This window comes from Melospiza melodia, chromosome 2, assembly GCF_035770615.1.
Source record: "Melospiza melodia melodia isolate bMelMel2 chromosome 2, bMelMel2.pri, whole genome shotgun sequence".
NCBI classification, from domain to species: Eukaryota; Metazoa; Chordata; class Aves; order Passeriformes; family Passerellidae; genus Melospiza; species Melospiza melodia.
The window spans coordinates 113,149,280-113,163,849 of NC_086195.1; the positions used below are offsets into that span (position 1 = coordinate 113,149,280).

Sequence of the window (14,570 nt, forward strand, 5' to 3'; positions counted from 1 at the left end):
CCTTACTGGTGCTCTGATACCAGGAAGTGCAATGAAAACATCTCTCAGCTTGCTGCCTGCTACCTGTGCAGGAAATTCCTCTTCCTCTTCTTCAGGAACTCCTGTGTCTGTCACATTTCCTATCAGCCAGTCTAAATGTTTGGTGACATACAGGAATTCCAATACGAGTTGCTGAGAAATGACATTGCTCCCAATAAACCATAGATAATTCCTCAGAATTATTGTTTTGACAATTGCCACTATATTAAATGTGAAAGGTGACACTTGGCCTCGTTAGCACAGGAACAGCTTATTTGCAATATCTGTCTTGTGAACTTTTAGGGTAGTGGTAGAGGTAAGATAATTGGTGAAATTTAATGTAGGCCTTACTTGGCTTGCATCTAGAAGTAACTAAGGATTAGTATGCATCTATTCGTGTCTGATATATTTAGCATTTTCATTTCCCCTTTTCAGGCACATGGCAAGGCACAAGTTTTGAAAGCTACTTGCCTCATTAAGTACTTGAACTTGTGCTTTCTTAAGTTCCAGGTATCTAAAAACCTAAAGTTCTTAAAATAATTGTTGGAATCCTTGGCAAGCATTTCAACATGGCAAGCGTGTTATCCTTGGCTTGGACAGATAATTGCTCCTCCTGTGGCTTCTAGAGGCCTCACAGGTGCTTCTCCCTGTTGATTCCACAGGAAACTTGAGCATTCCCTATGGGGACATGTGGTTCACTGGTCACCTGAATCCTCTGGAGGATCCCCGTGGCATAATGTGTTCACAGGTTTTAAGATTGCAGGATGCGATAAAAGGTGTAATAAGTGCTATAATGTACTATAGATTGTTACAGCAGAAATGATCCTTAAAAGAGATATAAAGGTGATAAAATTATTATCCCTACAAATTTCTTACAGAAAAATCTAAATAAGTAAGAGTCAATGTGGAAGAAAAGCTATACCAAAATGTGGTTTTGTTTTAATAGAGTTGAAACCACACCTTCCTGTCTTCCCTTTAGGCCACGTGGTGCGTGCTCATGGTAATATATGGTACCCACTCATTAGAAAAGTTGTAGTGTACTTTTGGACACCAGTTCTTATGGCAAAGTGGGAGAGACTCAAGAAGTTAGAATGAGGAAATGGAGAATGAATATACATTTAAATGAAATAGCTGAAAATTGCATGTTTCACTCTGAATTTTGAAGAATGGAGGCTCAGTTCTCATTCCTTTGCTGCCAGGTGTGTGCTTTTTTAAGTTGAAAAGATTCAGGTTTCCTGTGTTACTTGATAAATGGTGCAGCCACAAAATGCTGCAGGAATCGGTATAATCCTCCATGTGGGCTGTGATGATACATCATTATTTTTTCAGTATGCTGGAAGGGCTCTGTGGATGAGTACTTAAAAATGTGTATTAGTTATAAAATTACTTGTATTACTTGTTTGGCTGAATCTTTTGTCTGTAATTGGCTTTTAATTAAGGTTTACTGAGAATGAGATTAAAGAAATAATGATTATATTTTGCCCTTGAAAAGACTGCTCCAGTTATCACTGTTGCTATTCTCCTGCCAACCCACTTTCTCATCTGCTTTTCATCCTGTTTGAGCTAATTCTGCAGCAAGTGCTGGCTGCATTCAAGGGCCTCCTCTAACTTTATCAGCATACCCAGTGTGTCAAGGCAAATCTAGAAAGAAAGTAAGAGTGTATTTTCTCCTTATATGCTGTTTGACAGAAAAAATGTATTTAGTATATATTTTTTTAAGTGTGCTCTCCAACTGTGTCTATAGATTAATGATATTTTATATCCTTCAGGACCATCCTATGAGGAAAGTGCTTCTGGTTAACTTGGGAGAAGCATGAAATCTCTGTTAAAAATTTTTCTTCTGTCTGTTTCTTTTTTAGAATTCCTATTGCTAAATCAAAGAGAAGTAGCTGGGAGCTCTCTGTGCATCTAGGAGATGGAATTTACCCAGTTGCAGTTTCAAAGCATGGCTCATCATTTTCTGTAAGTTCTGCTCATTTCCTAAGAAATTCAGTGCATTGAGTCCTTGTGCATATAATCCTTGATGCCTGCTAAAATTCTCTTTTTGTTGACTAAGGATAGATGTGTGTTTTGTCTTTAGTAGGCATTGCTGTTAATTACCAAACAGGACCCTGACAGTTAAATAGTGCAGAGTTGAAAAGATTCAGATAGTGTACTAAGATTTTTCTCAGGCCTCGTGCCTGTGGAACATTTTCGTATATATTTGTTTATTAAATTAGTTTCTGAATTATTCTGTTTAGTGTCTTGTTTGGAAGTAGCATCTTATTATGGAGCATATACTCCATTATAAATATATGAGAGCAAGAAAACAAATGCAATGTTGACAAAAATTGCATTACCTTAAGCTAGTGTTTAGAGAAACAAATCAAAGATCCAAGCCAATAGAATAAGCAATCATCCTGGAATAACATTATTCAGCACTCTCTGCTCGAACTGTATGTGGTCATAGTAAAATGCTAGTGTTTCAGGATGTGCTTATTCACTTCAGATGAATGTGTATAAACTTTTGTTTTTTACAAATGTTCTAAGGTAATTGCTTAAGCACTTAATGGTGTCAGCATGAAAGGCAGGATAGACCATGACAGTAGAAGAACAGTAATGCTGGGTTTGGTAATTCAGCTGTTCAACAGAATAAAGGCAAGACACAAGCTGGGTGAAGTATTAAGAAGATAAATTTATAAGGAGAACTGCTATTTATGTCTGTTAATGGTGATTCCACAACCAAAATGAGATTATTTTTTTTTTTTTAATAGGCAGTTTACTTGTATAGTATTTGTTGACTCTTAGGCAAAAGGTTTCAAAAGAGCCTTAATAAGGCAGATTTTCTTAGAATGGCAGTAACACACCCTACTTGTTGAATTGCTGTTTCAGAAGCCAAGGCCAAGTCTTCATGCAGTTTTTAAAATCTACATAACAGTCCTAACAGATATCCTGTGAGCTTGGTTGCAGCCCATTCAAAGAACAGAACACCTCTGTCAGATTTCAGCCCAGTTTAGAGTTGGGCTGGCACTGGATTGTGGGACAGACATAGCCCTTCCCAGGGTCGGTCATTGCCCTCAGCCTTTCCTCCTTTTTGTTGCAGCACAAGAGCTGCCTGCTGCTGTGGGGATAGCCTGCTGGTTGCTGTGAGTGTTGCATAGGCCCTGGCTGCTGTGAGCTCAGAGATCTAATTCCCATGGTTAGACTTCTCTAAACCAGGGAGCTGGTTAGCACAGCCAGTTACACAAGCATACATCTGCCTATGCATACATTTTTAGAGATTTGCTTGAGTCCAAGCCTGTCCCTCACTTTCAATGGAGCTGCTAACAGTTGTGATGTCTTGCAACAGTGTGAGAATTACAGCTAGTATAAACCAGTTTGACGAGGTGTATGTGATGTCTGATTTCTGATCATTTGGTTTGTTATTCAAACAATAAGAAATGTGAAAGTTCCTTCTCATATCTTTGTGTCCCTGCAGTGAGTTACTGCTTTTACCTTCTACTGCTAGGCAGGGAGGCAGGAGCATCCCTCAGTGTCAGAGAGTGGGTACCTAAGCACTAGGGAAAAATTAGGAGTGCCAGGTTAGGACCAGCTGTGGGCCTAAACACCTGGGTCAGAGGGATTTGTGACAATTGCTTTTGCATTTTGTTTCCACCTTAACCATGTCTATATACTTGGGGAGATGTAATTCCTTAGTTGTGTCTGGAAAATACCTGGTGAAATAAATCACATCAGGTGGATTTCAGGAGAAGTCTGTTTCACTTAAACCATATACCTATGAAGGTATAAAAGTGTGTTAAAATTTATGTATTACAATTAAAATACCTATAAAGTGTATTAACAATTGCACCTGAGCTTAGTCATGTAAAAAGCGGGGAAACACTTTTTTAATAGCAGGGTTGTTTAGATTTAAACTTATTTTTATTATTACTGGCTAAAGAGCAGAGGACATGTTATTCTTCATCAGTAATTTTCTTTTTCCTGGTGTTCTCCGGTGATTGTGGTGCAGATAAGAGTTTATAGTAAATACAGCACTGTCAAAAATCTGAATTGTTATTCAAAACTTTACAATGGAAAACCAACTGCCTTAAAACTTCAAAGAAGAGTCAAGACTAGGAATGAGAAATCTTGTTTCTGATCAGGAGGTGTAACATACCATCAGGAAAAAAAGGGGAAATTCAAAGCTTGTTTTATTGACTTTGCTGTCAGAAACACAAGCCTCACTTTTTGAACTTCTGCATTTAGTTTTTTGCTATTAAGTTGGTGTGACAGAGGCTCCTGCCTTTGTGGGTTGTGTCCCCTCGTGGTTTGTGGCGAAGATAGCTGAACCTGTGGTGCAGTTGGATAGCCCAGTGGGAGGGCCACCTTCACATTCCCCTGCAGAAGTTTACTGGGCTGCAAACCGTGCTTTGCACGGCGGCATTCGCATCCTGAGTTACTCTGTTTACCACGGGGACCCCTCCAGCAGTGACTCTTTTCTGTCCCTGTGGCTGTGCTGCTGTCCCAGCTCCCAGGTCGGGGTGCGCTCCCGGCTGTGCCGCGCTCCCTGCCGCGGCTCGGGGCGCATCGCTGCGCAGCTCTTTGAGCTACGGGTCAGCTCTCATCAGCTTCCTTGGGCTGGAGATTCCTGAGGAATTCTGCAGTGCTAACTGCTCTTCGCTGCTCTTTATTTTTCAGAATTTTGAGTTTTGAAACCATCTGTTTTTAACTACTTTGTTTGTAACAGAGGTCCTTGATGGGGGCTGGCTTTAGGCCACTTCAGCTGCCTTGCTTCCCAAAACTGAAGGATTTAAGGATGAGTGGTCCACAAGTGTGAACGACGCTCTTTGCCTGAAGCACTGCAAACAAAAATATTAATTTTTATGATTCCAGTAGAGGTTGAAAAGTTCTCAGAATCCTAATTTTATATATTTTGGGGCAAGAAGTAACTTGGTTTTTATTCTGAAGCCAGCAACATATATACTAGTACTTAAGTTTATATAAAACTATTGTACTAAAATTTTCAGTACCAGACAGTTGTTTCTGGTGATACCCTGTCAACATAGCAAGTGCTTTTGCAATTAAAAGATTCCAATGACCTGACTTGAGAAATAAAGTTTAGCAGCTTTGGTGGGACCTGCTTGTTTGTGTACAAAGAACTTGACAACTAAATTGATGTAAATGTCATTTATTCTTTTTTTCTTTGTTCTATATATTAATTGCTAGAAGAATCTTTAAACTAACTGCTTGTCATGCATACCACTTAGTTTTTCAGAGGACAGATGGTCAGATTCTTAGCTTTGATTAGTGTTCTTCTTATGCTTAAATTTTTTTTCTCTTGTCAATTGATTTAAAGATCTTGCAGTCAAGATTGCTTCTAAAATATAATTTGAAGGAAGAATACTTTCCTTTACATGAGATAGTAACAAGCAATGCAAAACAGCAACAAGCAGCCCAGAAGCATCCCACCACCAGACTCTGGAATCTTTTGTTTACTTCAATTACAAACAGGAGTCTTTCCCTTCTTGCCATTTTCAATTGCTACTCTGAGTATCAAATGTGTTTGCTTTAGGATTTCATTGATTGAGATTTGCTGTTGAAGGTTGGAGTCTGTTCCTCCTTTATAAAACTCGGCTGTTCTGCAGGGTATTGAAGGGTGGGAGAGACAAAATCAAATAGGAACCTACAACTGTTGAGGAAACCTGGTTAGCTCTGTGGTTTCCCTGCAGTGTATGAATATGGCCCTTCAAAACCAGATGTCAGCCACCAAGGATGGTCTAATTCCATGTGATGGTGGCATTGTTTATTCATAGGATGGTTTGAGTTGGAAGAGACCTTAAAGGCCATTTAGTTCTAACCCTCCTTCCAACCTAATTTTAGTTCAATGAGGAATTTGTATTCTATGCAATAAACTTAACTTAATTCTGGAAAATATTTTTGCCATTATCCATTTTCTGATTATTTGCTACAGTGTAGGAATACTCTGTCTTGAGAATTCTTTATTGATGATTTGCATGTTTTCTCTGCAAGTAGTTATTCTCCTTTTTCATGTTTGAAAACAGTCCTTCCTGTTAGGATTCTTCATCTCTGTAGTAAATGCATACCTTCCCAGACTGCTTAGCCTCATCTTCTCCTCAGTTTAGTTGTCAAAGAATTTCCAGATGTTTTCAGTTATAAAGTAGCTTCTTATCATTGAAGTTGTTTATTTTTTATTTTTTTAAGCATAAGGTGTCATAGTTCAGAAGTTACTTTGGGCAAATGGAAATTCGATATCTTTCCAGAGGGACCTGCATAGGTCAAATGCTGAATAAGAGGAACAGAGAAAGCTAAATTCCTTAATTCAGGTTGTTACTAGAATGGGCTACCATTTTCACAAAACATTGGATGACTTCCTAAATCCAAATTTAAGAAGAGATAAATGTAGTACAGATATGAAATATTGAGAAGAATTTTTGAAGCTTGTTCAGTCCAGTTGGAAATAAATATTTTAAATATTTTTAGGAAAAAACCCAGTGTTTTTCCTCTATCTTTTTCTTGAGAAGTAAAGAATTTATTAGATACCTGTGTGGGTGGAAAATCAGCCTGTGTACCTCTTAACATTTCTAAGAGAAAACCTATTATATAATGCCAGCATAAAAATAAAATCTAAAACATTACTGTCATCATTATTTGAATTTATCCTATATGATCAATATAGAGTAGGTGCATGTTTATGCGAATGCTTTACTTTAGTTAGTGAATTCATGTTTATCTAGCTAAGCTTTGACTTCAAATTCAAACATAATAAGCATTTAATTTTGAGAACTTTGGTGTATTTATTTACTGTAAATTTCATGGCTGATGGGTAAGTTTATTTGAAAACTACTTCAGGAAATATTTTCATTGTGTTGTAAATTCACTTTTGGGGGGACGAAAGAATACCACCCAAAAATCAAACAAAAGTATGCAAAGCATCGAGTGGAACAAGGAATAGTATAGTGGAAAATCAGAGCAATGATACAGAAAGTTGCTGTAAGCAAGCTTAGTTCACATTTAATTCCTTAAACACAAATGCGAATGGAGTGGGATAGTAATTCAGTGCATATTAATTTCTGTCTTTCCAGTAGTCCATGTAGAAGAATAACATTGCCCATCTATCACTATAAAATTATTAACCCTGTTAAGAGAATCAATAAAATGCCATAATTATTATTACTAGTATTTCACATTTTTGGTATGCTTCAGGCACATACTAACTAATTGGTCACATGAGAGAAATATGAGTGCTGTATTAAGAGGGATGAAAGCAAATACCTGTAGGAATTAAAACAGTAAGTGTGGCAGCCAGTTGTAATACAAATTAACATATATCCCTAGATGCAGTAGAGGAAGACTTTTGGCTTAGACTAGTTTTAAGTATATATTGTTGCATGTTATATATTTGAAATAAACTGTATTGTTGTTCCCATGTCCAGCATTAGTTTGAATGAAAGGGAAGTGCATGTTTAAAGGCACTAGTGGGTTGGGCAAGATCTGTTAGATAATCCTTACAGCTGTAAGCAGAGAACTTTTCCTGCCTTTTTCCACATGGTTTGCATTGTTGTAAACCTATATTGTTGTGTATCTACTTTCAATCCCTTTGTTCAGAGATTGTGTATGATGTATTGTGTGTAGTGTCCCTTCAGTGCAGTTTGCATAATCTAGTGCTGTGGTGAGAGCAAAACCCCTATTTCCATGCGTGGAAAGCACTGGCTATAGTAGTCATGCTCCTGCTTGTTGATGGAGTCTCTGGCTTTACAGATCCTGCATTCCTTTTTCTCTAGTGACAGATTTACTGTAAGGGTAGAGGTTGCCCTGTGCTATCCTGGTGGGGTGGGGACAGGTGCTCCTGGGAGGCAAGCGCTCTGCACTTGAATCTTTCAATCTGAGGAGAGCATTGATCCCTGAGTTTTGACTCTGTGGCAACTGCTTTAATTGCTACATTTCTGTGACTGCTGACAGAGTGGTTTTTTAATGAAAGTGGCCTTGGCCTCAGTATCTTGTGAACTCAGTGTTTCTGGTATGCATTTCCACTCTGCCTCATTGAATGTCTCAGAAAGTTTTAGTGCTGGGATCCTTTACATGAACTACAGGTACATATTGAGTATACTTGTATAAAATTTGTATGTACTTAGGTGTGCTTTAGTACTAAGCCAGAGGACAAGCAGAGTGTGTCTGGATTGTACAGATTTTTAAATACCATGACAGTTTAGCACTAAGTATGTGATGGTACATATTTGCTTGTAAAGAGAGATTTTTGGCTTGGCCTTTTGTCTCCTATTAGTTTGTTCACACAGTACTCCATAAGCAGATAGAGAAAATACCTATAGGTTTGGGAATTAAAATTACTTGAGTAATGCCTTCACTGTGTGGCTTTAAATATGCTCTTCCCTCTGTGTCAGAGCAGTGTAATAGCTTGGTTATAGTAGTTTTTGGAGATTTCTAGTTGTGCTAAAAACTCACAATAGCATGGTCTGGTGCTGGTATGTAGCTGACAAGACATTTCTTAAAAGAAAATGCAATGAAAAGTCTGAAATGATAAAATGCAAAATGTTTTAAAAGCAGGCATGGTCTATTTGGATGTATATTTTCCTTGTGTTAGAATCAGACTTCACTGCTTTAAAATATGTCTCTTAGTAGGCAGAAGAGGAGTTAAGTGTTTACAATGATTAATTTTAAATGACCTGATGAAGAGTTTTACCCCCACAGGTGGCTTCATAGCATGAATTCCTGTGGTATGAGAATAGAGACTATGTTCTTTCATGGGTAATGATCCAGTGGTTCCAGAAATTCCAGTGAGCAGTAAACTAAATTATAAATTGAAGCTCTGTAACAATACAGAACAATGACATACCATTTTCTTTCTTCAGAAGGTCATGTTTCTGGCATACAGCATTTGATGTATCCTGTCACCCTTTAGTCTTCCTGTGCTCTTTTGGTGTAAGACTGAAAACACCTTGAGGCGTGGGTGCTGCTTCAGTTTATTTTTGTGCCATGTGCACTTGATATCCTGCTGCACAATATTCATATTATGATTTTCTAATTTCTAAAAGCAGTGCTTACATGAACATTACTTGGATGCTCTTCTTTACAGTCATTTCTCATCCAACAAAACTGCAAAGAAAATACCCAACCAACTCCTTCCTGTGCCCAGAAACGCCTCCAACATCCCAACCTCTCTTCCCAAATTTTGTAGAATGAATAGATTAAAAAATGTTGTGAGCTCCTCCTGCTGGTTCAGCAGAAGCAATAGTTGCATTTAAAAGAATGCTAATATAGTGTTAAGAGCCTGGCTTATTACCACAAAAGCCATAGTTAACTCTGAAGCTCGTGGATGCTGCTTCAGCTTTAATTCCATTCTCTGAGCAAATTTTAGCACATTTCATATTCAGTATAAGACTCTTTTTTTGGGGATCTCTTGATGCTTTGGCATAAGGAGGTACAAAATCATTGCTGTTTTGAGTACCTTTCTTAGCTGTGAATTTCTTTGCTGCTTTTTCCCCCCTCCTTTAATTTTTAAGTAAGCCAGACTATTAAAATTACTTAAATGTAGCTTTTATGGCTTATGAAAAATAGTGCTCCTGTCGTGGATAGATGTGCGTCAGCTGTGACTAAATGTTTTGATGTAGTCTTCTCAAAAGATAGACTAGAAGAGCTTTCCTTTGAAATATGTGAAGCAGTTTTAGACACAGCTTCTCAGATGGATCTAATTAGTCTTTCATACAGACTGGATGTCCGTTTGTTGCAGCTCAATTCTCATTTCATTCACCCATAACTAGAAACACCTCGCTTCAAACGTGTTTCTTCAAAGAAAGAAGGGTTTAGGGTTCCGTGTTTTACTGCTTTTTGATGTTGGTTTCCCTTTAACTGAGAAGACCTTATGTTTATACAACTGTTATTATTAAGAAAACATAGCTTTGTTCATGTGAGTTCATTCGGTATCCATGTTGGCTATTGGTGACAGTCGGAGATCTGTGGAATAGATCTTGCTATACAAGACTAGTGGGAAGGCTGTAGGGCTGGCTATTAAGCTTGTTGTAACAAAGATTTGAATGCAAGCAGGATATTCTAATAAGACCGTGGAATCTGGTTTGTGAGGAGATGAAAATGAAGATTAGAGTACAAATGTTTGGGCCCATCGATGGATAGCAGTCCTATTTGTTATTTATACACAGTATAATGTCACCCAAGAGACACTGTGCTCTGTTCCCCATTTAGGATATGTTTACATGGCTCAGTTCAGTGCAGCACAAAGGAGCCTCTGCTGACTAACCTAGTTTGGGCAGTGCTGCATTAATGCTGCTCTACTGCTCCTGGTTGGAGTAACTTGTTAAGAGCTGGCACATGTAACTCTGTGTAGCAGTGCGCTGTGCCTTGTGACACTGCTACAATATAGAATATAATTAAAACTATAGTGGCAAGTGTCTGATCAGTGTTAAATAATCAGAGTGTGATACTTGGATACAGCTGTGGTTGATCTTTAAGGAAAATGAGTGGAAGGGAGGTGAGATGGCAGATGCTTTGCTTGTGTTTATCCTCCACTGGCTGCTCTGTGGCCATGATGTCATTTAGTGGAGTTTTCAGGAACAGGCTGGTAGCTTCTCCGCTTTCCAGAAGCGTAACTGAGCTGGTTTTGCCTCTGGACATTGCTGTTTGCCTCTTATCTTCCCTGTGAGAGGAAGGGCAGTCCAGCCGCAGATGGGTGACGCCTAGGACACGTTGATAAGAGATGGAGTGGGCTGCAAGCAGACTCACATTGGTGGAACTGGCTGGTCTGCAGGGCTGTCACTTGGGTCCCTGTTAGTTGTGCACATCAGTAACTCCACCACACTTCTGTATTTGCTGGGAACCACTTACTGCATTACCTCTTCCTGCCCTGTGCCTTGCCCAGTCTTTTCCTGGATTTGGCTCTCACCATGTCACTCTCCTTTTTCTCAGTCCATGGAGGCTTCACATTCCCCATTTGTCCTGCTAGAAAGCAGGACTGGGTCTGCTGTGTATTCACTCACAGGTTGGCCAGTCCAGCTGTTGGGTGACAACCAAATTGCCCTTGTCTGTCCAAGAGCTGAATGGAAGCACTCATTCTGTCCACTGTGCAGCTTTTCATTTTCATAAAACTTAAAGGGATTTTAGTATGTCTGGTTAACACTGACCAGTCAGTGGGTTCAGAAGTTGAGTGTGTGCTGGGAATTTTGAGGAGGGACATGCAAATAAACTGTGCATTTTGTTATCTTCTTTTTCCTTTTGAGATCAGGCTAAAGTTAGTGTTAGTGAAAGGGTTAACAGAGAAAACAAGGCTGTTTGGAATGCAGGAGGAGGGAAATTATTTTAAATTATTAACAACAAGTTGCATCTCTGTCTGTGGCTTATCAAGAAGAAAAAAAGGAATCAGATTTAAGTAGTCATAATCTATTGCCAATATTTTCTGTTCTGGAGAAAATCTACGTATCTCAAGGACATACAAGAAATTTAAATCAATTGGAAACCAAAATAGACCTATAGCTCTGTAATTCTAGAATTATTTCAGGTCATGTTGTGTGCACCAGTGGGGTGGATTGCCCTTGGCTGAACACCAGATAATCACCAAGCTGCCCTATCTCCTCTCCTCTTCAGGACAGGGCAGAGAGAATAAGATGGAAAACAACTCTCAGGTTGAGATAAGGCTGTTAGGTAAAAAAAAGTGGAAAGTTGCGCACACACACAAACAAAGGAAAAGACAAAAGTGTTATTCTCTGCTTTCCATCAACAACTGGTATCTGGCTATTTCCTGGGAAGAATCCATTCCTAAAAGGTGATCACACATTCAAAAGCTGTACTTTCTGCCTGTTAACATATTTTTCCTTACTGCTACTACCATGTAATTTTTAGAATCCTGCCTCTTTTGAGTATGCTTTGGTTTCATTCTTCTGATTAGTCCTAGTTTCCATTCCTCAGTTGTCTTGCTTGGTTCATGCTCATTGTCTGGCTAGTCTGAGTCTCCCCTTTGGACTTCCACATCAATTAGCAATGTCTTGATTCTCTTCTATAGAACCCTCTCCTATGTAGCTATGCCCTTTTCCATGGGCCTACAGGCTTTCATCCATGTATTGGTCCTTATTTTCCAGGGCTTCAATGTTGGTTTTGCTTATTTCTTCTACCATACAGTCTGTTTGGTAGTTCTGTTTCTAATATCACTCTCTCACTCTTTAGGTAGTTCTCTCTTTACCCTCATCCTGTACTTCTAGCTCCTTTTTCCTGAACAATCAGTGCATATTTCCCTTGCTTCCATTCTCGGAGATAGGTTTCATGTGTTTGTTACCACTTCCATTTCTTTCCTCCATTTTTAGTCTTCTTGCTCAGTCAGTTTCCCCCTGCCTCCTTACTTGTTCCAAATTTTCCTCTCCATCTTTTCTGCACCTCCCTCCCAGACACATCTAATCTTTGTCCCAGCCTGCTTTCTCCAGTTATGGGGCCCTCAGTGTCCAGTTTTATTGTGTGGGTGTTTATGCTGCTGCTTCTTCCTTTGCTGTTCAGCCCTAGCAGCTGATAGTCTTAGTAGTTTTATGCTTGACCTGGTATTCTACAATCCAAACTCATATTTTCAGTGGGAATCCGTATTCTTCCCCAGGCTAATATATGTTAAATGCAAGCAAGAATCTTTTAGACCTGTGGCTGTGAAGTGTAGTGACCTACAGATATAAATAGGATTTGCCTTTTTGAAATGCTTAGAACTTGCCCAGAATTATGCAGGTTGTAGGAGAATGGTAGAGGTGCATTCCAACTGTTTCGCTTTCCAGGCAGATTTTCAAGCCTCTGTTCTAAATCATAAAGATATTTCATATTGCATAGAAGAGTCAATAGAATTTAGTAATTTGGCCAAAAAAGTACTCTTGTTCTGTGTCAGAAATAGCTGCGTATTTCTCTCTGAAATTTCTCCTCTCTGAAAGCACTCCTGAATGACTGTTCAGCCTAAATAGAGTCCATCTGAGTTATAAGAAGCTAAAGGTGCAGTGTGATAATGGACAGCTTTGGTGCTAAGGCTTTTCCCTTCCCTTCCCCCTTGTTCTGTAGCTGTGTCCCAGCCCCATGCCTTTTGGCAGGCTCTTCCTCTGCTTCTCCCATGCTCCTGTCTTCATTCCAACCTTCTCTTTCTGTTGTGGCTGCCCTCTTGTTTCCACCACCTAACCTCTATCAGCTGTTTCCTTTATTGCTGTAATCGCTGTGTATTTTCACACAGTGACCTCTTTGTCACTGTTGGAGCAGCCCAGCTGTTTGATGGCAACAGACTAGTTTGCATGCATAGTTTATCCTGTTTTAATTTAATATTTTCTCCTAGCTGATAGAGGAGGGAAATAACCATACACCCTTTATGTTAAGCCAAAATGGCATCTTGATTTTGATGATGGTGAGGTTATGATACTGGTAATTTATAACAAACATAATTTTGAATAACTTAGCTTCTTTTGTAGTAGTTTTATCAGCTAAACTGTCAAAGGGAAGCCGCATTAGTGACAAATCATCATAAATAAAAAAACAGAATGGTTTGAGTTGGAAAGACCTTTAAAGATCTAGTTACACACGGACTCACCCGTGCCATGGGCAAGGACATCTTCCACTAGATCAGGTTGCTCAAAGCCCCATCCAGCCTTGCTTTGAACATTTCATATGCAACAAGCAAGAATGAAGACTGATTTTGTTGTCTAAAGTTAAACAGCAATAAATGAAGAGAAGGGTAGAGATAGATAGTATATCCAAATCTCAGAAAACTGGAAACCTGAGCTTCCTTTGTTTAACAGTTAAACAGACCAAGAACAAAACCAGCCAGAATAAGGTAGCAGCAACTTCCAGGATTAAAAAGAAATAGATCCTCTACTTTACACAGCTAATAGGTTTTTCCTCTCCTTGGCAAAGGAAAGCTTGCGGAAATAGATGAGTTAATAGAAGCAGAGGGGAAAAGCCAAGGGATGGTCATTGTCAGTCACAATGGATCAGTCTGAACAGCCAAAGTCTATGGTGAGATCAGGTTGTACTGGCCCCTTCTGTGGGCTGCATCTGCAATCCAAGGTGAACCATTGGTGATGTAGAATTGCTCAGGCTGACTGTGCAGACGACAAATCTTCATTACTTCTTTTATTGCAGCTTATATAATAAATCCCAATTCAAGAGAAGTGGGTTTGCTTTGTAAAAATATGCTTGAAAAAAAATGAAGTGCCATATGGCTGTAAGGATGAATGCTTTATGAGTATTACAGAGTGGGATCTTTTGAACCTGTTGAACAATTCACATTTCCCGACAGAAGCTGGTTCAATAGCTATGGGTGTGTCCCAGAAAATTCAGCATTAGTAATGCTTTCCAGAATAGGTGGGAAATTGTTTTGAAAATGGCTGTGGGAAGTATGTTCAATGTTGCACAAAACTGTTATTTTTCAGTCATTTGGGACTATTGTGCTTTACTAGATCTGCCTGGCTTTCTCTGGATATTCTTCAGATGGAATTTTTTAATGGTCTCCATTAGTTTATCATTTTAACAAGTGTACAGATAGCTGGAGTGATTAGCAGATGAAATGACTTCAGAGTATAAATTCTCATTTGGTCTTT

The 14,570-nt window shown here is 39.0% G+C and overlaps 1 protein-coding gene across 1 annotated transcript in view; it reads left to right on the forward strand.

The window, feature by feature from the left end:
• PCCA (propionyl-CoA carboxylase subunit alpha) overlaps positions 1-14,570 on the forward strand; it is a 269,969-nt gene that overhangs the window by 162,777 nt on the left and 92,622 nt on the right. Inside the window, exon 19 of the mRNA XM_063149605.1 lies at positions 1,878-1,980. Within this exon, the coding sequence (XP_063005675.1) occupies positions 1,878-1,980 (103 nt within the window). The remainder of the gene's footprint in view (positions 1-1,877; positions 1,981-14,570) is intronic.